Consider the following 23589-nt stretch of genomic DNA (forward strand, 5'->3'; position numbering starts at 1 on the left):
TTGGCGACACCGGCTTAGCGGTGGCCTCGGGCCAGTGCTGGGGGAACTCGATGCTCTCGGGGGGAAGCTTTCCCGACCCCAGCGATCCCGCGATTCCGCGCTCCGGTCCCCTCCGGCGCGCCGGGCTGGGTTTGCCGGATGCTCCGGGCGGAGGATGCCCGCAGCCCCTCCCCGGCGCCTCCCGCCCGCCCCCCGCCCCGCCCCGCCCCGGCCCGGAGCCGGTGGGTGCCCAGCCCGGCGGCGCTCGGAGCCAGCCCGCCGCGGGCACCCGCCGGCAGCGATGCCGCTCGCCCAGCTGGCCCAGCCCTGGCCCGACATGGAGCTGGTGCATCTGGACACGGAGGTGAGAGCGGGCACGGCCGGGGGGGCTCCGGGGCGGGGGGCTCCGCCGAACAAAGGAGCGTCCGCCGGGACCCCGCGGAGCCGCTCCCTGCGGCGGGGGAGAGCGGCCGCCGGAGCCCTGCGCTGCCGGGGCCGCTCCGAGACCGCTCCGAGACCGCTCCGAGACCGCTCCGGGGCCGCTCCAGGGCTCGCCGAGCGCTCCCGGGGCTCGCCGTGCGCTCCCGGGGCTCGCCGTGCGCTCCCGGGGCTCGCCGAGCGCTCCCGGGGCTGTGCTCGGGGCAGCGGAGGCTGCCGGGCTCGCTGCAGCCCGAGCGGGCTGGGAGCGTTCAGGGAGTGCAGGCAGCGCTCCCAAACCTCCCCGGTGCAGAGGAAAACGGACCCGGCTGAAGGCCCAGGGAATAAAGATCTCAGTTTTGGGGGTTTTCTCCCTCACCCCCCAGCGCCGTCTTCTCGCACAGGCCTGCGCCGCCAGCTCCGATCACGCTCCCGTGTCACTTTGCTGGATGTCTGCTCTTCCCTCTCACCTGGCTCTTTTCCTCCTCGTGAAGACCCCCAAGGCAGATGTGCAGGACGGAGCTCATCCCCTGCCCACATCTGCAGAGCCATTTCCGAGGGCAGGGACAGCTTGCAGCAGTTGTCACCCACGGCTGAGGCTCTGTGCTCTGGCACTCTTGAACATCTTCTCACTCAAACTGGGACCTCCAGAGGGGAGGTGGGGATTTTGTCCCAGGTGTTTCACAGACCGTGGTGCTTTCCTGTCCTTCTGTCTGGGTTTGATGGTGTCACACTCCCCCATCATACCTGGGGATGGCTCCATGGTTAACTGGTCGGATTTGCTCGTTCCTGTTTGAAATTGCCTCTTCAGAGGTCTGTGCTTTGAGCAGAGGCAGCGTTCCCCCCCCGCTGCAGGGACCGCAGTGAGGCACTGGCCATTCATGGTGAGATTTCCTAATTTCCATCAGCCAGGTACGGCACAGCTTCTCCTGGAGTCCCTCGTGATCAGGGGAGGCTCTGCCTGGCCCAAACACCCGGCACGGAGTGCGGTGGGTGAGGAGCCCCTGCTCTGAAACATCGCTGGAGCCATGAGGAGCAGTTTGTGCTCCAGGCTGGGAGAGGAGGGAAATCCTGCGGCAGCTCCTGAATAATGTCATGTGCCCAGAGCCGGGCCCGAGGTTATTGCTGGCAGACAGGGATTTTTATCTGTGCTTTCTCCCTGAAAAGTCAGAAAATACCGCTCGACTGATGACGGGAGGAAACGAAGGCCGGTGCCCGGGGCAGTGGAAGCCGCGGGCGAGGGCTCATTCAGAGCCTGATCTCGGCTGTCCCAGAGGGTCCAGGATCGCTTCCAGAGGAAATGCCAGGGGCTCCGGGCTCTTGTCAGCCGGCTCAGGGACTCTTTTCCTCTTGGCATTAGGAGCAGCTGTGTTAATCATCCGAAACCGGCCGGAGCCTCTGGCTCTCCCCAGCCCCCGGCTCACCTTGGCTCGGGGTCAGGGTCAGGCACCACGTGCAGCTGGGATTTCAGCAGATCTGGATCTTTGTGTCTCAGGATCTCAAGTGGGAATTAGCAATTTACCTCCCTTCGGTTTAAAATGACAAGTACACGCTTAATTACAGCGGGGAGAATCATACAGGTGTTCTTCACCTCTACACCCGGGTGAGACGTCAGAGAGCTCCCTGAGGTCCAGCACTGGAGTGGAAACAGCTTGGGAAGAGTTTTGCACTTTGAGGCTAAAATCGCCAAGGGCAGGGGCCCAAGGGGGAAGTTTTCAGCACTCCTGGGAGAGGTGGCACCACTGAGAAAGCAAGGAGACATTTCTGGAACACCGGTTACGTAAATTGCCCTGGGATCGCTGCCATCCAGGTTAGAAACCGGCTTCCTCCGACCTTTGCTTTCTGAGTCATGGAGCAGAGGTGCTGTCACCGTGCTGGTGGAGGCATCAGTCCTTTTGTTGAGGGATTTGGGGTTTTTCCACTGTGTTCTGGGAGAACTGGCCATGTGGTGCCCCTTGTCCCAGCCCACCGGAGCTCAGCACGTGGGAGTGGGTGGCAATGAGAACTCAAACTGCTCCCTGGCAGGAGCCAAGTCCCTCTGTCCTGGAGGCTGAGCTTTAGAATCATCTCTCCTGCTTCTTCTTACCCTTGCCATTCTCTCTTCTGCTTATAGTATTCCAATATTGCTTGTGTAGTAGAAAAACGTGGCTGGGGCAGAGTACAAATGCTGGAGAATGGAGTTGAGTGACACAGAAATCCTTCCCTGGAGGGTGGGCAGGTCCTGGCACAGGGTGCCCAGAGCAGTCCCTGGATCCCTGGCAGTGCCCAAGGCCAGGCTGGACCGGGCTTGGAGCAGCCTGGGACAGAGGGAGGTGTCCCTGCCCATGGCAGAGGGAATGAGATGGGCTTTAAGGTCCATCCCAAACCATCCTGTGTTTCTTTGATTCCATAACTCCATCCCCATAGTGATGGATCTGTCATCAGCGCTCTGCTTTGCTTCAAATTCTTCTTTCATTACACAAACCTACAACAATGCAACTGACGTGGGATTACGCCAAACTCCACCACTTCAAGCTAATTATTTTTGCCTGTATATATGTATCACCCTTTATTGAGCAGGAGCTACTCATGAATAACTCTTTTCTCGAGCATCGTACTTGAGCTGTGCAAACCACGATCAAGAGACAAGGGAGACAGCTGAGTGCTGTCATCCCTGATATGCCTTGTGCAGACTCCTCTGTTTGGGCTACCAGAGTTCCTTTGGAGATCTCTATTTTTGTAGAATTATTTCTTTTCTCTGAACTGCAAGAGGCAAGATCCATGAATTTCACTTAATGGTAATAGTTTAAACATGTTTTGTTCTTGTGTCAAACGAGCAGGAGCTCTGAGGTGAAGGGTTTCTTCCCCTGCTCCTTCCTTGAGTGTTCCATGGCTCATCAGAGTTGGGTGAAGGAGCATCTCTGGTACCTGTGAGGTGTTTTGGGGCTCCTCAAAAGCGACTGCTCAAAATGTTGGGGTGCAGGAATAGCAGCAGGCAGAGCTGTCGCTACCCTGGGCTGGTGTAACCACAGAGCAGGGCTGGGCACCGTCCCCACGGTCCTGCCAGGATGTGCCTCGTCCTGGTTTCACATCACAGCACACTGGCCTGCTCTGGAAATCGCTCCCTGTGCTGCGGATTATGTGGAATTAAAAGGATTTAAAGCGCAAGATGTCCTAAGATAAATATCTCCCAAGTTCAGCCAGGCTGGCAGTTGTGTAACTGAGTGCACTTGTTTTCCAGGATCCTTTTCTGGGTGCTGTTAAGGAAACTCAGCAGGGCCTTTGTGTGAGCCCTGGGGCAGCTGGAGCGTTCAGTCACCCCGAGGTGCCCTGGCTGTGCTCCACGTGCCCATCAGATCAGCTCCCTAATCCCCATTTCCGCTCACCCCGGAGCAGGGACAGCTGCAAAGCTGCAGGGACAGCTGCAGGCTCCCGCTGGGGCCACTGTGGCTGCCTCATCAGTAGCCCAAGCCCTGCTCTGACACAGCCTGGGTGAGCTCCTCACTGGCCTGGACACCCCAGGGACGATGCCTGGGTGCTGCAGGAGGGAGATCTCGGGAATTCTCTTGGAGCAGGATATTTGGGAGGCTCCTTTGCAGCCCCAGAGTGCTGTGAGAGGGCAGCTGCACCTGCTCCCCCCCGTGTGTGGTGGGCAGGGCAGAAATGAAGCATTTTAGAGAGGCAAATGTCAGCCCAAGAAACCCACAAACTATTTCAGCTCATGATATGCTGAATGGCCATATTTCATCTCGGGAGGTGATGAGTCTGGAGCTGTGTTTGCATCTGGAACATTCACAAATGGCTCTCCAATTCCATATGAGGGAATAAGGACTGGTTTTGCTCTGGGGTAGAAGGAGAGCACTTGGCTCTAAACTCTGCAGTTCTCTGCTCACACATCTGACTTACGTCAGCCTGAGAAAGCGACCGCTTCATCAGGAGCTTCATGCCCCTAAGGCCAGGGACCTGTGTGCCCAGGAAACCTCCCTGGCATGGACACTGCTCTCTTCCTTTCCCCATCCCTTCCATCCTGGCTAGGATGGGTTTCTGCAGCAGCACAAGGACAAGTTTTCCTCGGAGCAAGAAGCTGATAAAACTCAGCCCTCAAAAGTCTGGTGGCTCTGGTGGTATCACCTGGTGTCTCCCAGCTCACCCCTGAAGCTGAGGGGTTGGACACTCACCCCTCCCCTGAGATGTGCCTTGTTCTGTTCTCCAGACCAAGAGCCGGGCACTGCTTCCCTCTGTCCAACACACAAATTCTGCTTCTTCAGCTGTTTGAGAGAAAAGCAGCTCCGAGCTGTGCTTTGGATTAGCAGTTCTGAGCTGGGGCTGGCTCACAGCTGAGCCAGTGAACATCAGCCTGTCTCCAAGCCTGCTGCTCGAGTGCTGAGTCTCCCCTGCGTTGTGGGGGCTGTTCATAAACACAAATTCTTACTTCACTGCTCAGTTGTTCTCCGTGCTAACACACGAGAGCTCGGTGTAAACACCAGGGCAGCATTGCCCTGGGGGAGCCTGGTGCTGCTGCTGGGACTTTTCTGCTGAAACTACTTTGGAACTTCATAAGTTTGGACTAAGGCGAGTTGTGGAGCTCAGATCGGGTGCACAGAGGTGCAGTGTAGTGGACACCTGACGAAAAAGTCGGGTTGATCACATCACTGGGTCCTTGCTGCTCCAGGGAGGGAGCTGGCTTCGTTTCTCTCAGTTCCTGAAAGGTTCTAGAATCCACTCATTCCACTGAGGACCTGAGGCTCGAATCCACTGGCATTGCAACTCCTTCCTTGGCCCATGATTTCTGAAAAGGAGGGAATAAACTGCCCTTGTTCTTTCCGAGGAGGAGAGGAACGCCGTGATTTTTGGAGCCCGAGACTGCAGTGCAAACAGATGTCAAAGCAAAGTCTTCTTGCCCTTGTTTTTCTCCACAGTCTGCAGAAAACCTCCTGTACGTGCTTATCCTGCTCTGAGTATCTGTGACTCAATGAAATCCCACCCACTCCTGCTCCCCCGGCTTCCCCGGGCGGTGCCGGAGCTGAACCCGATCCCTGCTGGCTCCGGTGCCCGCAGGTCCCCGCGGTGACTTTGTGCGGAGCTGGACCCGGAGCCAGGCGGGTGGGGCAGGTTTCCTGCAGGTATCGGCTGCGGTGGGCTAATAAATAACCGATAAAGGCTGCAATTAAAGCCGATGTCACGGCACGATGGTTGTGAGCAGCCGCGGAGAGGAGCGGGAGGGCCGGGATGGAGCAGCGGCTGCACCCCGAGGTGCCCGGGGGGAATCTGCAGCAGCACCCCCAGGCATCCCGGCGGCTGCTGTTCACCCCACGAGCAATACTGGCTGCATGAGCAGCCCCAATTTCATTCGGGGAAAGTGTGGAGAGACTCTCTGGGCAAGAGACTTTCCTTTAAACAAGTTAAAGACCAGAGTTTGGTGTATGGGGAGATGTTCAAGGTGCCACCCTGCCCTGTTTGTCCCACGAGAGGGGCTCCCAAAGCCACCAGCTTTGGTGGGGGACATGAGGAACGATCCCGAATCCCATGCCTAGCATGTGCTAACAGCGGCTTCTCCTCCTTTGCAGAACGGGCAGGCAGCTCCAGAAGAAGGTGGGAATCCTCCATCCAAGGTAAAAAATGCCCCGGGGTTACGTCTGCAAGTCCCTGTGAGCGTGGGGGTGTGAGCTGACTCGGGGATGGTTATTTTTAAACCCTGTAAAGCTGCTGCTCTGTAAATCTGCGGGAGTGCACGTGGGAGTGCGAGGGACTGGAGACGGGGAAGAGGAAAGACAAACCCCTGTCCTCCTGTCCCTTTGGTCATCCAAACATGCCTGGAAGGTTTTCCAGAGGGTCACCCGGGTCCAGCACACCGGAGCTGGAGTGGAGGCTGCAGCCGAGGGTGAGCAGTGAGAACCCCGGGGTGTTTCAGAGCTGTGTTTATGCCTTTCTCCGTGCTGTGATCTTGCCAGCTGGGATGAGAAGTACAAGAGAAATTGATGGTTTTGGCTCAGCTGCCCTTGCTGAGCGTCTGGTATCTGTTTATTCTCTTGTCTTGGTGGGGCTGGGAGAAGCTGCCCTCTGCATCCCCGTTAGCATCAGCTGGGAACGACAGAAGCAGCTGAGCTGCTGTCTGCCGTGTTTTGGGCAGGGATCTGAGCCTGCAGCTCCTTCCTGAGACACCTAAAGCTCCCCCTGCTCCACACCAGAGCAGTGTGGTGTGAAGGACTGGATTTGTCTGCTGTGAGCCCTCCCCAGGTACGGGACCAGCACGGTGCTGTCCCCGTGGGCATTTCCTGCCCTTTCCTCTGTCCTGCACTCCCAGCAGAGCACAAGAGCCACGTCAGTACCGTGAAATCATAATCCCTTCAGGATTTCCTTTTCCGATCCAGCCGTGCTCTGAGCGTGGAGAATGACACAACACATTGGATTTGCCCTGGGCAGCCTTCCCGAGTGGCTTGTCAAGAGCTCTGTGCCCTCAGCGAGGGCCCTGTGGCAGCTTCTCTCTCTGAATCATCCTGCCCAAGGCTCTGGGGGCTTGTTGGGTTGTTTTTCCAGCTGGTTACGTTGTATTTTTAGTAAAAGACATTTAAACCTAAACCCCAGTTGTCTACATTTCAGCCAGTTTTTTTTTTCCCTGGGACATTTGTGGGTTTCTAGCAGTGCCAGTGCATCTCTCCTACCTGCTCTGCCTCTCTGTCCCACTCTGGAGCTGGCCTGGCACTTCTTCAGCAGCTTGCAAAGAAATCTTTGGGTCAGATGAATTCAGGTCAATGGAACTTGCACTTCCCTCCCCTGAGAGCAGTGGCTTTATGGCTCTTCACTGTGCCTGCATCTCTGGCACGGGGAAAAAAGGAATCTGCGTCTTCTGGTTGGATTCCAGATGGGTTTCTAGGGTTTGGGACTTTGCCTCTTTCATCTTCAAGTACTTGCCTAAGCTGCCCTTCCCTAAATGCTGCTGATGGACGTTGCTTTAAAAATCGTTTAGGACTTTTTTCTCTTTGAAGGACATGACGGAGACAAACCCTGGCTGATTCCATCTGTGGGTGCCATTCCACAGAAAGATCATGAGATAGAAGCCAAAAAGCACTTGAGGTTCCCTTTGCTGCTGTGTGGGATGTGGATGTGCAGTCCAGGCTGGAGCACAGCACTGGGAAGTTCTCCAGCATCCCAGAGCAGGGAAGGCACAAGAGCTCTGTGCTGCTGCAGGTGTCCTGCTTTCTGCTTTTCTGAGGCCCCGTGGCCAAAATGCCTGTGAGCAGTGTCTGACAATCCCATTTTGGGTAACTTTTGATCGCCCAAAGCTCCTCTGCACGCTCCTGAAATAACCTCGGTGGCGTTTTCCAAGTTTGTACAAGGTATGTTTGCTACCAGCACAAATGAAATCTCTCCTGTAAACACATACCTTCAACTTGAGGGCAGGCTCTGCCCTGAGATGCTGCAGATGGGGGAACAGGCAGCCCCCAGAAAATCTGTTTGTTTGGGTTCTTTCTGTGCTTGGACAGCAGCAGCAGCTCCTGGCTCTGGCTCTGCCTCCAGCAGGAGAAGCAAGTGGCCATCACCATTGACTATTGTCATACTGCAGGTTGCTCAGGCTCCCTCCCACAGCCTTCTGTGCTGTGTGTGGAGAGCTGCAAGGGGGAGAAACACCTTTTCTCCAGGTTTGTGCTATCCTTTCGCAGCTCATTCTGTGATCTCTGCTAAAAATAACCTGAAGCTGCGACAGCGGCGATTTCTCAACGCCCACACGCGGCCCTGGCCCTCCCGGCCCTGCCAACAGGATGGTGCCAAAGTCCAGTCCTCGTGTGCCTGGGCCATAACCAAAGCCTCTGGAAAGGAGGAAATCCAAGAGTTCCTCAAAAGAGTCGGGGAGTTCACAGCTGGTGCTGTCAGACTGATGGAGGGTGATGCCTCTGTCACCATCTCACCTGAAACACGAGGAAATGGTCACAGCAGAGGGAGCAAGGGGATGTTTGGGGCCAGGCTGGCTCTGCTCTGGTACTTTCTTGCTGCTTTTGTGGCTCCAGCTCAGCTTCCTACCCAGGACAGCTGGTGCATTTCACAACCTGCCGTGTTTTCTGTCTTTCAGGAACAGCTGTGGTGCACAGGTCCCTGCAGGTCCCATTCCTCAGGGTTTACCTTGGGAATGTCTGTAAGATCCTGGTGCTGGTTAGGGCTGGGGAAGAGTCAGTGCTCACAGTGGATGGGATGAGGCTGTGTTTTGAATCTGCACTGAAAACAGGGTTAATCGTGGCCACATCCCTAACACCAGGCTGCAGGATGGGTACCAGGATGGATTTTTTTTCTCATCTCCTTTGGTGGTGGTGGTTAAAAGCCTCTCTGAGTACAGAGCTTCGTTCTCTCTCGTGTTCTCCAAATTTTAATTGCCAGGTTGGGTGAAATTGGTCCTTGTTCCTTGGGGAACAGCAACTGCATTCAGTGGAAAAATGGAACCTCTCATAACTGGGGTTTTTCAGCCTGCTCTGCAGCCAGCTTGGCTGAGGGGTGAGCCTGTGCTCCCTGAAGGTGCCAAGCATGAGGAATTATACATGGAAGTACAACACCCAATTAGTGAAATCACTTCATCATGAAAAGCAGAGGAGTGGAATGGCAGTGCTGAGTGTGCCCACACTCTCTCTGGGGAACGGGCTGAGGGTGCTGATCAGCTTCCTCTGGGGTGATAATCACAGAGCTCCGGGAGAGCTGGGGAAGGGAAGAGCTGAGCTCTCCCAGCTCTGCACCATAAAAGGGACCTTTGAGACGGGAGCGAGGGCTGTGCTCTGCCACAGACAGCGGGCAGGAGGTGCTCCAGGCTGAGCCTGCCTGTGGCAGTGCAGGAGAGGGAGGGATGAGGCTTTTCCCCAGCTCTGTGTCTCTCCTGTTGCTTTATCCTGAGCAGGTCCAGCTTGCAGGCAGGTCCTTCCCTGCAGCATCTTGCAAGGGCATGAAGGAATGCTGGGCAGGGACACCTTCCCCTGGCTGCCCAGGCCCTGTCCCTGCTGGCCTGTGAGGGTCCAGGTGAGGGAGGGCTCCTGGGCCAGCACTGCCCTTGAGCTCCAGGCTGAGAGCAGGACAGGATCCACATCCAGTGCTGTGATCCTGCTCAGTGCTGGACACCACTAATCACAGCCTCTTAACGTGAAGGGTTTCAAAACAAGTGAGAGCTCTGCTCTGTGTGTGTTTGCACAGCTGCTGCTGGTTCCTCCAGGACCTGGAAAGCTGTGGAGCTGTGGGAAGAGGCAGGTACCTCAGCAAATCCCTTCTCAGGCCACTGTCCCTCTCCTGTGGCTCCCAGACAGCAGTGTTCTGGCCAGGCTGGCTCCTGTGGGAGCAGAACATCTCCAGTGTGCTCTGGTGCTGCCTGGAAATTTCCCTGACTCTGCAGGGACTGGGCAGCAGCTGTGGCCACGCTGAACATTTGGCTTTTCCATCCTGTCACTGGTAAAGCTCCGAGTTCAAACTGGCTGCTGTGCCTTGTCAGCTGAAGGAATTGAGTGGCTTTGCTGCTCCAGCAGTGCCTGACAGCTGCCTGGCCTCTTCTGGCAGAGCCTTTGCTCCGTGTCCTTGGCAGGGCTGGGCTATGGCGAACAGCAGCTTCTGAGCTCTTAAAAAACACAAATAACTGCCTGTTTGAGGAGCAGAGTCTCTGATGAGCTGCAGACTCTAATGAATAATTGAAGAGGGGTCAGTTTACAGGACTTGCACACGAGGAATGTAGCAGAGTCTGCTCCAGCAGCCCTCCCACATGGTCCCCAACCCATCCAAACCGCTCCGGTTTCTTCTCTGCCATTTCCATCCCCCTGGTGAGTTTGTAGAAGCTGCCTCATGTTCTGTCTCCAGAAAGCCTCTTATTGAAGGAAAAAAACCCTGAAAATCTCTTAATGTGTGTTGTACTTGGAGGGGACTGTGGTGAGAGCTGGCACTGGAGAGGACCCCAAAGAGCTCATTCTCATTTGATTTTTGAAGGGGCCAGAGTGGGTTTGGGTCACTGGGTCACCCAGCCCAGCAGCTGGGAGCTTGCAGTGTCCTTGGCTGGGTTTGCTGGGTGTCCTGGCTGGCCAAGACACTGCCTGGGATTCTCCCTGCCTGAAGCTCCTGTGGCTTCACCAGTCTCAGCTTTATTTGGAAGTGAAGCCTGGTTTGGACATGAGCAGTAAATTCCTTCCCTCGCTCCAGGTGAAGCTGCAGAAGCTGTTTTTGCTCTGGTTGCTCTGTGCTGCCTGCCAGGGCTGCCAGGGGTGGGGACCATCCAGGGAGGGGAGTCCCAGCTATCTAAGAATTCCTGCCTTGCCTGCAGCCCTTTTCCTTCTCCCTTAGGAAATCCCCTGTGTTCGTGCCTGGGGCAGCCTCGGAGCAGTGGGAGCAGAGGCATTGCAACAGTTCCTGCTGATCTCATTGCAGCTCTGAGGCAGGAAGGGTTTCCCAGCTGCAGCGTGAAATCCAGGTCCTTCCTTCCCTTGGCTGTCCTGGAGAGTGCAGCTGGGAAACGTCACCCTCTGGATATGGAACAGGAGAGTGTTTATCCCTATTTGTGCTTGAAGGCTCGGTGTGGGCAGAGCTGCTCTGGGAATGCCAGGAGGGCTGAGGACGCTCTGTGCTCCTGAGCTGGGGCTGCGCTGATCCCCTCGCTGTCAGAGAGGATTTCACTGCACAGCCCGGCTGGGGAATGGCTCTGCAGCAGAGAACACCAGCCCTGGGGTCTGTGGTCATCTTTGGGGTCCAGGAGGGGACCCCTGGGGTCTCCACAGGGACAGAGCGAGGAGAAAAAAGCTCCTTAAAATAGAGGGGAACAGGACAAAACGTGGCATTCCCAGCGTGGGGGTGGCTGCAATCCCCGTGCTGTGATGTTTGGGAGGGGATGGATGTGATCTCCATGTTTGGGAAGGGATGGATGTGATCTCCATGGTCCTGTCCCTGGAGCAGCTGAGCCGTGGAGGGGGTGGCTGCTGGCTGTGTCTGTGGTTTTATAAACATTAAATGATAAAATATTGCTTTGCTCCAGCAGACACTCATCCTGTGCGCTCTCACCGGGGTGTTGGCAACGCACAGCTCGGGGTGTGTTTTGGACAGGGCTTTTTTTGCTTTTAACCCTGCTGCAGTTCACAGCCCCCCCAAAAGGTGACAATCCCTTTTCTCTCAGCGTGTCCCACACCAGTGACCTCCCCAGAGGGTGGGAGAGAGCCGGGCTTGCACAGACCCAGCCCAGCAAAGGCTTCTCCAGGTCCTGAGAACACTTTTGGTGTGCCTTGCAAGGGAAGGGCAGCCTGTGTGCTGTGGGAGGAGTGTGGAATTCCAGCGTTCCTGCAATACAGAATAGTTTCCACATCCCACGATTACTCCAAGGGCAGCAAACAATTCTTGGTTCTTGTTGTGAAACCGGTGTTGTATTTTATAATTTGGCTAGAAAGAGTTTTCAGGTTTTTTAGTGCAAGTAGCAGAAGTGCCCTGTGCCATGATGGAAGGTGGTGCTTTGCTGCTGGTTCCTCTGAGTGGGATTCTGTGTTTGGAACAGTCTGGGATGGGGTCTCCTGGTTTTACCACCATCAAAGCATGAGCTGGTTGGAATTTGCTGAGCTCCAGCTTTTCTCCCTGCTGGGAGCTGTGAGTAGGGCTGCAGGAAGGGGAGGCTGCATCCTTTGCTCTCTCTCACACTGGAGGCTGATTTGCTCTGCAGAAGCTGCAGAACTGAGTAATTCCTTATCTCCTGGCTGTTAGAGGTGTTTTCCTCTCCAGTGTCACGTTTCACTGGGTGCAAAGTCCCGGCTCCCCGTGCTCCTCTCACAGCTCTGGAACTGCGGCAGCGCCGGAGCCGTGGGGAAGTCTCCGTGGAGTTTGGGAACATCTTTTGCCTGAGCTTGTATCTTTAGCCCAAACAGCTCATTGTCAGCTGATCCTGGCCAGTTGCAGCTTGTGGTGCCTGGGAATGGTGCAGAAATTCTATTTCTTTATTTATTTATTGAAGAAACTTTCAGGATCTGCTGCCAGCATAGCCCTGGATGGAGCCAGGAGCGTGTGAGGGGTGCCTGTGCTGCAGCCTCTCTGCTCTCCATCCCAAAACCGACCTCAGCCCTCTGACATAAAGCAGATATTTTGGTTTCCCTGTGAAACAAGTTGGTTAAAAACTGAGCAGATCAAAAAGGATGTCATGAAGCCCAAGGACACGGGCTGAGCTGTGTGAGCCACCATCTGCCTTCTCCCTTCCTCACCCTCAGGCTTTGCTTGAGAAAACCCCTCATCCCTTAATAATTTCCAAGCTCCCTCTGTTTCAGGGGTGCTGAATCTTCCCAGAGGTGTTTATGAAATGGGCTTTGGGCTCCCCCCATCCCCTTCCAAATGAGAAACACATTTTGGACATTGAGGATGCTCCGAGTGCCACCTGCTGGAATGTGCTCGAGGGGTGCCAGTGTGATGCTGCCTGTCCCGTGGCACTGTTCCCCCTTCAGGGATTTCCTGTAACCCCCGTTCTGGGGAGCCAGGATCACTGGAGGAGCAGCAGAGCCTTCCCAGGAGGTACCAGGTTATTTTTACACAGTTTGGTTGCCTCTGTGAGTGGGGAGGAATTGCCCCCAGGAGGATGGCAGAGCGTTTCCAGGAGTCAGGCTTTTGTTTTGCCACGTGTGGGGAGCTCCTGATGTTTTCCATGCCAGGATGGAGCTGGTCATTCCCTCCTTCAGCTGCCGTGGCTGTGTAAGGGTTTGGGCACGAGGGCTTTGATGATTTGAGGATTTCTGGGCACCACGTTACCCCCACTGAGCAAAGGCCTGACTGTGTCCTCTGGGTTTCTCCTCCCTCTCCCATTTTTGGCTGGTTTTGTTTTTCAGGAGGCCAATAACAGCCCTTGGAGATGGCGTGGGGTGAAACGTGCAGCCCTGCTCCCTCTCAGTAATCCCTTCCTGCAAACCTGCTGCCAGGAATCCGCCCCCATCCTTATCCACTCCTTGGGAAGTTCCCGAGCTCCCCGGTGTTCCCGGGCTGTGTTTGCAGCTCTGACTTTGTGCAGGACTTCCACCTTCAAAGCCACCCCGCGGTGTCCCTTCCTCCTCAGGTCCAATGTCTGTCAGCAAATGCCCTTGTTCAGTGTGAGTTCACGGGCTAAGGAAGCCTCTCTCTCCCTGCACATCCTCTTGGGTTGTTCCAAGGTCTTCTTTTAGGAGATCCTGTGGCCCCAAGGCACGGGTACCCCAAGCTGAACCTTTCCCTTCCCAGCCTGGGCCACGTCTCTGCTCAGTGTCCCACAGGATTCCTCAGCCTGGGGGCTCCCAGGGGCGCTGAAGAGGATCCACCACACAAATACTGTCAAAGTACGGGGTTCTGGCCAAGTCTTTTGTTGCAAATGAGGCCAAGGGCCAGCCTTGCCCAAAAAAGGCCTTTGCAGGAGGGCAGGCAGTGACTGGGGAGGTTTCTTTGCTTTGTTTGTTCCCCTTTTTGAGAACCACCGCTTGAAAAAAAGGTTCCACACAGAGCAGCCTTTGCTGCTCTCCACAAACTTCAGCCTGCCTTCCTCTGCAGAGCTGCAGCACCTCCTGCTTCCCACCGCTTCCAGGCTCCTTCCACAGCAGCTGGATCATTCTGAACCAGTTCTCTCCCAATTTCTATGTGCAAGGGTAATGCAGAGCCACATGTGCACTCCCAGTTCCCTCAGGAGATCAGCTGCTTTCAGCCATGGGTTTTACCAACCTCATTGTAAAAGACTTCTTCCCTGTATCTGATCGAAATCTCCCCTCTTTTAGCACAAAACCATCACGCCTTGTCCTGTTGCAACAGGCCCTGCTATAAACTCTGTCCCCAGCTTTCCTTTAGGACCTGGGAGGGGCTCTGAGCTCTCCCTGGAGCCTTCTCCTCTCCAGGGGAGCACCCCCAGCTCTCCCAGCCTGGCTCCAGAGCAGAGGGGCTCCAGCCCTGGAACATCTTCATGGCCTTCTCCAGCAGGTCCAGGCTGCTCCTGGGCTGATCCAGAAGCTGCTGCTGCCTTTCCCTGGCGAGCTGCAATCCCACGGATCCTACAGGGAGAGCATTCCTGCTGGATCAGCATTTGTGCTGCTCAGAGCAGGGGCAGACACATTTGGAGGAGACTCTCAGTAGCTCGTTGCTGCCTTGTGCAGTGCCTAAAATCGCTCTTTCTGTGCCTGTTTTCGTGTGTGTGGCACGGGGGACTGAACTGACCCTCCTGAAAAGCCGGCTGGGATTTGCTGATGGCTCTTTCCTTGCCTAAGCACCCGTAAAGCCACCCAGTGTTCTGGTCTGGCTGCTGCATTGTGCAGCCATGGCCACACAAAGCCATTTCCCCATACGAAACCACCGTTTCCTTTCAGTAAAACTCCCAAAATACATCCCAGTGACACAAGCACACACCGGGGCCCTCGCTCGGGGCCGCTCCGGGCTGAGAGCTCAGCAGGCAGCAGGGGAAGGATGGCAGGATAACAGCCCAAAGCTTTGGAGATGCTGAGGCTCCTCTTCCGCAGCAAGCCAAGGATCCAGGAGGCAAGTGGCTGATAAAATCCCTGTTCTGCCTGCGGTGCTGGGCTCTGTCTCTTCTGCAGGACACAAGGGATCAGGGAATTCCTGATCCTAGAGAGCCAGACCTTACCCAGGTTTGATTAAGCGCTCTTTTGGAGGGTATGGCTGCTTCCTAAGAAGTGTCTTTCCTAGGTGCTGCCAGATTTTGGGAGTGTTTTGGGACCAGAGCATGTGTTGAAGCAACAGAAATTAAAACAGCTTCTGGTTAGTTGTTGATGAATAGGAAGCGAAATGCCAAGAGCAGAATCTGTTTCGAGCTTTGCAGGGTGGTTTTTTTTTCTTGCATTTAGATGTGACGGTCTCAACCGGCAAAGTGACAAAACGCGAGCAAAAACAAACCTGTCTCTTGGCTTCTGGCTTGTAAAATCCTCCCTCAAAAAAAGGGGAAAGTAGAAAACAGGACTCATATTTTAAACCTGGGAAAAGCCCCTGTTGGTCTGTCCCCAGCCCCTGCTCTGGGCTGACTCAGCCGTCCAAGGTGGCACAGGAGAGTTCAGAACTCGTCTCCTCCTCTGACTGGAGCGTCCTGCAGGGCTTTTATTTTCCAGGAGAAGCCAATCTCATTTCCCAGCAGTGCAGGACTCTGGGAAATGCCTGTCTGGAGGCTGTGGGTGACAGCAGGTGCTGGGAGCCCCCAGGAGCAGGGATCTGTGCCTGTGGGAATCCGCTCCTCCCAGCCCATCGCTGGCAGGGACTGCTGAGACACCCACAGGGGCTGTGAACAGCTCACCTGGTCTTGCTGAACAGGCTCTTTGGGAAAACTTTAGCAGAGAATCACAGCCCCTCTGTGCTGATGTTTGTTTATTGTCCCACAGGCAAAATCTGACATCACTTGGATAGAGAAAGACCTCGTGGACTCGGCAGACAAGGTAGGAGAGGGCACTGGGCTCATCCATTCCATTTGCATCCTGTCCCACACACACAGAGCTCGCAGGGACCTCTCTGCAAACCAAACCCTTTCCTGCCTCCCACCCCTGCCAGCCCCCCTCAGCTGTGTGGGGCTGCTGCTGCGGAGAGCAGCTATTGCTCACTTGTTCACGTGACATCCTGGACTTGATTTCATCCTCCTCCTCCTCCTTCCTCCCCACACCAACCCCCTTTCCGTGCTGTCATTTGTGTCTCCTGTGGCTTTCTGATCTTGTCAGTGAGCCAGGACGGGCACTTTTGGTTGCGTGGTTGTGCAGGGGGGATTTTATTGCCTTTCTGAGGCTCCTCTCCCACGCTGGTAACACAACATGAAAAATGGTCTGGGTCAGGATGAGCTTTATCAGCTCCCGCCGAGCCCACGCACAGGGAGTTCACTGCTCCCCCACGCTGAGATGTGGAGCTGCTGTGGAATGGGTGCTTACCTCGGGTGGTCAGGGTTTCTCCTCCCCGGGCTGGGTCAGAAGGCAGGAGGTGTCGGTGTCAACAGGGAGCAGCTGCAGGTGCTTTTCCATGGCTGGCACCTGCCCCAGAACACAGCAGGCAGCGAGGAGGGGCCGGGCCCAGCGGCCTCCATGGGTTCAGTCATTTGTTTCTTTCCTTATCGGGTCTCGAAGAGCACGTGATGGGGTCAGAGGGGGCAAGACAGTCATAATTTGTGTCTCTGGTTCCATCCTCTGCACGCTCAGGAGAAATTCAGAAATCGGAGCTGACACGGGGCTATTTCCTTTTGTGTGGGTGTCTTTTGACTCATTTCAAGGGGTTTCTTTCTTACCTGCACCCCCTGCTGCAGGAAACATCTGTCTGTCCTGGTGGAAAGGTCAAAGGAGAACAGGTCTGGAGGGGGAAGGAGGCAAAACAAGCCCTCTAAATACCTCTGCTCTGTCCTGCCAATAATCTGAGCCATGGAGGGTTCAGAAACAAGAAATGCCCTTAAAAGCACCTCAGAATGACCTTCAGGGTGGCTCTCAGATAAACAACTCCAGACTCCACGGCAAGGACTCTTGTGCAGCATGAGGCAAGCGAAGGACTGATTGCAAATCCAAACATTCCCGGAGGGATCCCAGTGGGTGACCCCTCATCCCCAGCGGGAGAGCAGAGACGTGCAGCTCTCCAAGGTGTTGTCACACTTCTGGCTGGGTTCTTGTGAGTTTATCTCTTCTGTTTTAGAGAGCAAAGTGGCTCCTCACGGGTTCCCCTGTTGTGGAAATACCCCAAAGCTCCCAGCCTGACGTGAACTTCAGGCAGCATTAGATGGAAATCACTTTAAGGAGACCGTGTGTGTTTTCTATCAATGTCTTTCTGAGCCAGGGAACCCAGCGACGAGCTGTGAGATTATTTCTTTAAAAACAAACCTGAGAGAGAAAAAAAAAACAAAAAAAAGCCCCAACCACAAGTGCTGCTGCTGGGGAGGGGGAGCGTGAACCTCCCTCTGTGTGACTGAGTCTCGTCCCCTCTGCACATCCGCCCCTGGCGCAGCCACCTGCAGCTGCTGCTGCGCAGCTCCGGGGCCGCAGCTCCTGGGGCCGCAGCTCCTGGGGCCAGGCCATGTAGATCGGGATGGAACCATGGAGAAGGACCCTAAACTTCCCCGGCTCTGGGCGTTCCTGACGCTCTGGCTGCAGAGGAAGCACCGAGCCAAGCCCTGCAGCCTGCAGCTGCCTGCCCCCAGCCAGCTCGCCGCTCCGGTCAGTACCGCTGCCACCGTGCGCCGCTTCCCCTCCTGCTGCTGCCTGGTGCTTCCCGTGGATGTTCAGGGCACTCTGGTTTGCTTTTCTTTCTCTGCCTTCTGGGATAGTTTGTTGTGGTGGCACTGGAAGAAGCTGAACTCGGTGGAACACAGGTGCTTTTGTGAGTTCTGTGAGGGAAAATCCTCCCTTGTGTCAGCAAGATACCAAATGGCTTCTCAAAGTGCTTCTGTGGTAGGAGGATCACAGGATGGGCTGGGCTGGAGGGGACCCTAAAGCCCATCCAGTGCCACCTGTGCCACAGCAGGGACCCCTCCCACTGTCCCAGGTTGCTCCAAGCCCTGTCCAGCCTGGCCTTGGATATTTGCAGGGATCCAGGGGCAGCCACAGCTGCTCTCAACCCTTCCAGGGAAGAATTTCTCTCTAATGGGTCCATTTTTGGGTCTCTCCCTGCTGTGGGCTCTCTCCCTGGAGAGCTGAGCTGGCAGGAGGAGCTGAACTTGGCTCCTGCTCCAGCCCTGGAGGTGGGAAGCTGCTCCTCACAGCAGCTGTCTGCAGGGACTAAGCCTCCAGATGGACCCAGAAGTGCAAAGTGGCTGGTTTAAGCTGGGAGATCATCTGGAACACGAAAATGCGTTGTTTAAAGGATTATGGGATCTTTCTTGCCTGTGATCACTGAGCCCAGGGAAAGGCAGGATAACACCAGGGAGCTCCTGGCCCCTGCCCTGAGTGCCTGAGTGGCACAGGAGAGAGCAGAGCTCCCAGCATGGAAAAAAAGCCACTTCCTAAACTGAGGAAAGCCCAGGCTGAGAGTGGGAGGGAGCTCGGTGCAGGTGGGCAGCCACATCCACGGGCACTGGAGGGTGCCTGGGCTGGGCAGGAGGACAGGCAGGGCTGGCACCTGCCTCTGCCTGCCTTTAAAAGCTGCTTTGACGAGCTGGTTCCAGACCAGGTGTCTGAATAGGTCTAGAAAACAAAGTGCAAGTTTTTTCTCCCAACTCTGCTAGGGAAAAAAAGAAATTGTAGTTCCAGCTTTCTGCAGCCTCTGCTGGCCACAGCTCCCCAGGGCCAGCACCAGCAGAGTTTAATGCATTTTGAACATAATTGCTGTCCTTTGAGTCCGAAAGTTTTACTGGGAATAGGAGGTGTTTCAGCATCACCTCGGGGTCTGTGGCTGTGCTGGCCCAGCTCCCTTGGTGAGTTTATTCTATTTATGCTGATTAAATCTATTTTTTCTTCTTTATTTTTTTTTTAAGTAAAATAATGTGTTTTAAACAAAACATGTGCCAGAGACCTTGGCTTCCCCTCAATCTTCTTGAAGGCTGGAGTCTGTTAAAGCATCATCTGTATGTGCTGAAGATGCACTAAGACTTATGTTGCAGAGTTGCTCAGATTGCTGAGCAGATGGGCTCCAACATGTCTGATTTTTGCCAGCCCTGGCCCTGTTTTGACAACAGTGCCGTATTTTTTGTGTTGTGGGATTTTTAGTGGCATAAACACTCCTGTTTTTGCTACCAGTGCCTCAAAAAGGAAGGTGCTTCTCAAGCACTCTTCTGAAATGCAGTTCAAAGCAGCTTCTGTGGTTGGGAGGGAGGGCTCTGTATTCACCTGGTCCTCCCTGCCCTGACTTATTGATTGCAGATGCTGATACCTGTGACAAGCTCCAAGCTTCATGCTTCTCTCAGATGTGGCTCCTGTGAGTCTGGAGCTGCACTCCTTGATCCATAATCCCATAATTCTGCTTCCCCTTGCTCAGGAGCCCCTGCCAACCGTGTGCCCTCTGTTTCAGGGGGAAGGTGTGCAGGAAATCAACATCACACACCATGTGAAGGAGGGCTCTGAGAAGGCTGATCCCTCACAGTTTGAGCTCCTGAAGGTGCTGGGACAGGGCTCTTTTGGCAAGGTAAGATCAGTTCTTCCTGTGTGCCATGCCAGGGAAATGATTCTGGTGACGAAAGGAACCATCCCCAACACAACCATGTTCCTGACTCCCAGGAATGACCCTGGGCATGTTCCTCCCTTCTCAGAAGTGCTGCTGTGTGCCCCAGGCTGGGTTTGGCCCCTGTTTACAGTCCAGTTTCCCTTCTGTGAAGGAGGAAGGAAGTAGCCTGTAGCTCTTATCTGTTTCAATAATCCAGGTCTCTTACAGCCCATCTGCTGACACGTTAAATCAGCTTGGTGTCAGTCAGTTACCAGCTGACAGCAGGGTTTGGACAGGACTGTGTGCTGCTGCCTGGGCAAATGCAGAACCAGAGGAGAGTTGGGAAAGACCTCTGGGGTCATCCAGTCCAGCCAGTAGCACTGCCAAGCCCACCACTTGCAGGTGGTGTCCTTTTGATGCTGCCTAAAACCAGGTAGAAGGAGACATCAGGGAAGGGAAGGAGATAAAAATCCAGAAGATGCAGGGCCTTGAATAACAAAGAGCTGATGTGAGTGACAAACCAGGAGTGAAGCATCAGTGTCTCCAGTCACAGCTCCCAGGTATCAGCCCCTCGGGAGCTGCAGGAGTCAGGAGGTGTGGAAGGCTGGGAAGGAGGAAAGCGCAGCGTGAAACTGGGGGGTGAGAGGAGTCCACACACAAAACTTCCCTGGAAAAACTCACGGGAAAGCTTCAGCTTCTCAGGGACACTCTGGGCTTTGCCACTTTGGGAAGCATCCACCTCCTCAGTGTTTAGTACTTGGTGAATGTGGTGTTCTTGTGCCTCAGGTTTTCTTGGTGAGGAAAATAACACCCCCAGACAGCAACCACCTCTATGCCATGAAAGTGCTCAAGAAGGCGACACTGAAAGGTAGGAAGGAGACTCAGTGCTCTGATCCTCTGTGATTTAAAGAGCGCTGGGGAAATGCCACAGCAGCCACTGCTGGCCCTGGGGTGGGCTGGGTGAAAGAGCAGAAAAAACTGGGAAAAAAAGATAATTGGAAGAAAAAAATGGGAAAAAAAAAAGGACACAATTTTGGGGGAAAGTGGAAAAAAAGGAAAAAATTTGGGATAAAAATGGAAAAAAGAGACAAAATTTGGGGCAAAAATGGGTGAAAATCTGAAAATTTGTCTGTATTTGGTTCCAAAGAGGCCCCAAAGAATCAAATGAGGCCAAATTTGGGTCAAAAACGGGAAAAAAAGAGACAAAATTTGGGGTAAAAATGGGGTAAAAAGGGAAAAAAAAAGAGTGAGATTGGTGCAGGTTTGGGTCCAAAGGTCCATGAAAGGTTCCTGAGGGACTTCCAGAAGGTTCTGGAGCCACCCCGGGGGTTCTAGACTGTCCTGAATGGTGCTGGGCGGTGCTGAGGTTCTAGATCACTCTGGGGGTCTAGAACCGGGTTCTAGATCACTCCGGGGTTCTAGATCACTGGTCTAGAACCGGGTTCTAGATCACTCCGGGGTTCTAGATCACAGGTCTAGAACCGGGTTCTAGATCACTCCCGGGTTCTAGATCACTGGTCTAGAACCGGGTTCTAGATACGAGGTTCTAGATCACCCTGAGGTTCTAGATCCGGGGTTCTAGATCGCTCTGGGGTTCTAGACTATCCTGTCTGTCCTGGTGGTTCTAGATCACCCTGTGGGCCCTGAGGAACTTCCAGAAGGCCCTGGATCCATCCTGAGGGTCCTGAGGGACTTCCAGAAGGTTCTGGATCCATCCTGAGGGTCCTGAGGGACTTCCAGAAGGTTCTGGATCCATCCCGAGGGTCCTGAAGGCTGCTGTGGTTCTCCTGGTGTTTTGGACTGTCCTGGGTGATCTGGAACCTCAGCACCGGGCGGGGTCCAGCAGAATAGTCCAGAACCCCCGGACTGGTTCCAGAACCTCGGGACTCTCAGGATGGATTTTGGGGCTGACATTTGGGGATTTTGGGGTGAAATCCTGGGGGATTTTGCAGCTGAAATTTGGGGATTTTGGGTGAAAATTTGGGGATTTTGGGAGGAAATCCTGGGAAGCTTTTGGGGTGAAATGATAAGTTTAAGAGGATCATGATGGAGGTAGGAAAACCCCTGGCTCAAGCAGCTTGGTGCTGAAGTCTGGGATGGGGCTGGACACTGCCCAGGGGCCTTTTTCTGTGTCTGAGCTGCTCCTCTCTTCCCACAGTGCGGGACCGACTGAGGACAAAGATAGAGAGGGACATCCTGGCTGATGTCAACCATCCCTTTGTGGTGAAACTCCACTACGGTGAGTAGTGCCTTTAAACACAATCCCCTGAGCACAAATCCTTTCCTGGAAGGATCTGTGGTCCCACTGCCTGCTCCAGCTAAGGAATGGAGCATGGATCGGGAGAGGAGGTTTAAACATTAAATCCTGGGGATTAAAACATTAAACCATGAGAAATTGAGAAAGCAGAGCTAACTAGCTGAGCTGCAGTTTGGCAGGGTTAATGTTCTGACTCTGGGGAAGGCAAGGACAGCTTTGTTCCCTGTAAGGTGACCAGTGAGTGCCTCTCCCAGGAAAACAGCCCTTTCAGGAGGGTATCACTGGCAGAAAGGGAACCAGACCCCCATAAAATGAGGATTTTCTGCAGTGCCAGAGTGCTGTGGGGAGCTCCCATTTCAGCAGCAGGGACAGGCCATCTCCTTTACCCCATCAGCCCTACCTGCATTTAACCCAGGAACCATGCAGGGCATGTACCCAGCTGGAGCCACTGGGATTTAAGTGATTAATGTAACACCACGGAGCCTTCCCTCAGTGCAGGGGTCTGATTCCTGCTCTGGGCTTGTGTTTCAGCATTCCAGACAGAGGGGAAGCTGTACCTCATCTTGGATTTCCTCAGAGGAGGTGACCTTTTCACTCGGCTTTCCAAAGAGGTGGGTATGCTCTGGCACCTCGGTGGGCTGCTGAAGCTCAGCTCATCCCTGCTTATGGTCTGGAGAAGTAACTCGCCCTTGCAGTCCTTGAGAGGGTGAAAACAGCCTCCAACCTGCTGCTAGTCCAGAGCTGGCACCAGGGGAGGGTGCTGTGGGAGCCCTGTGCTCCAGCAGAAAAGCAGCAGCACAGGTGGCAGGTCCCACCCCTGCAACAGCTTCAGATGAGCATCTCCTAAAGAACGAGGAGTAAAACAAGGCAATGAGAACTCAAACTGCTCCCTGGCAGGAGCCAAGTCCCTCTGTCCTGGAGGCTGAGCTTTAGAATCATCTCTCCTGCTTCTTCTTACCCTTGCCATTCTCTCTTCAGGTTATAGTATTCTAATATTGCTTGTGTAGTAGAAAAACGTGGCTGGGGCAGAGTACAAATGCTGGAGAATGGAGTTGAGTGACACAGAAATCCTTCCCTGGAGGGTGGGTAGGCCCTGGCACAGGGTGCCCAGAGCAGTCCCTGGATCCCTGGCAGTGCCCAAGGCCAGGCTGGACAGGGCTTGGAGCAGCCTGGGATAATGGGAGGTGTCCCTGCCATGGCAGGGGTGGCACTGGATCTGTTAAGGTCCATTCTGATCCAAACCATGAACAGTGGGGGAAGTCTGGAAAACAGAAAGGGCAGGAGGGAGCACCATGGATGTGAAAGGTCTTGCCTGGGTGCAGGGGAGCTGCTGGCATTGTAACCCAGCACCTCCCTGCTTTCTCCCCCTCCCTGCAGGTCATGTTCACTGAGGAGGACGTGAAGTTCTACCTGGCAGAGCTGGCACTGGGGCTTGACCACTTGCACAGCCTGGGGATCATCTACAGGGACCTCAAGCCAGAGAAGTACGTGTGGCCAGCTGAGGGAGGATCCCAGCCCTGCAGTCAGGGAACAGCTTCCACCTTCCTGAGGGGCTGGAGGATGCCCTGGGGCTGGACAGATGGGAGGTGGTGGTGCCAATCCAAGGCTGCTGCTCCTCAGAGCAGTGGCTGCAGGCAGGAGCTGTGTGTGCCACAGGGCCGAGCAGAGATCCGTGGCAGCCTCCAGGCTCCAGCTTTAGGCAGCTGGGAGCCTTCAGAGGGAGAAGGGAGCAGGCTGGGCTCTCCAGAGCCCACTCCAGCTTGGTCACCTTTGCCTGGGGTATGTGGAAATCAGAGGGGGCAACCTCTGGGGCCACTGGTTCACTGTGAAGCCAAGGATGTGGAGCGGAGGGAGCTGCTCCTGGTCCCACTCCTGTCTTGGTGGTGGAGCTTAAAGCACTGGGAGAAGGGACAGGTAGCTTTTCCTTT

At 54.8% G+C, this 23589-nt stretch overlaps 1 protein-coding gene across 7 annotated transcripts in view; it reads left to right on the forward strand.

Annotated features, from left to right (window-relative positions):
• Positions 1–205: 205 nt before the first annotated feature.
• Positions 206–23589, forward strand: part of RPS6KA1 (ribosomal protein S6 kinase A1) — a 30551-nt gene continuing 7167 nt past the window's right edge. For 2 of the 7 annotated variants that reach the window (XM_058856477.1, XM_058856478.1), the window contains exons 1-8: positions 206–343; positions 5943–5987; positions 15687–15740; positions 19273–19386; positions 20191–20272; positions 21563–21643; positions 22193–22272; positions 23039–23145. In XM_058856477.1, the coding sequence (XP_058712460.1) occupies positions 281–343; positions 5943–5987; positions 15687–15740; positions 19273–19386; positions 20191–20272; positions 21563–21643; positions 22193–22272; positions 23039–23145 (626 nt within the window). In that variant the 5' untranslated portion in view covers positions 206–280. Of the gene's footprint in view, positions 344–2188; positions 2207–5942; positions 5988–15686; positions 15741–17348; positions 17484–19272; positions 19387–20190; positions 20273–21562; positions 21644–22192; positions 22273–23038; positions 23146–23589 lie in introns of those variants that run through there. The other 5 variants (XM_058856483.1, XM_058856481.1, XM_058856480.1 and 2 more) reach the window with 5 other exon arrangements.

Source organism: Poecile atricapillus, chromosome 24 (assembly GCF_030490865.1).
Source record: "Poecile atricapillus isolate bPoeAtr1 chromosome 24, bPoeAtr1.hap1, whole genome shotgun sequence".
Lineage (NCBI taxonomy): Eukaryota > Metazoa > Chordata > Aves > Passeriformes > Paridae > Poecile > Poecile atricapillus.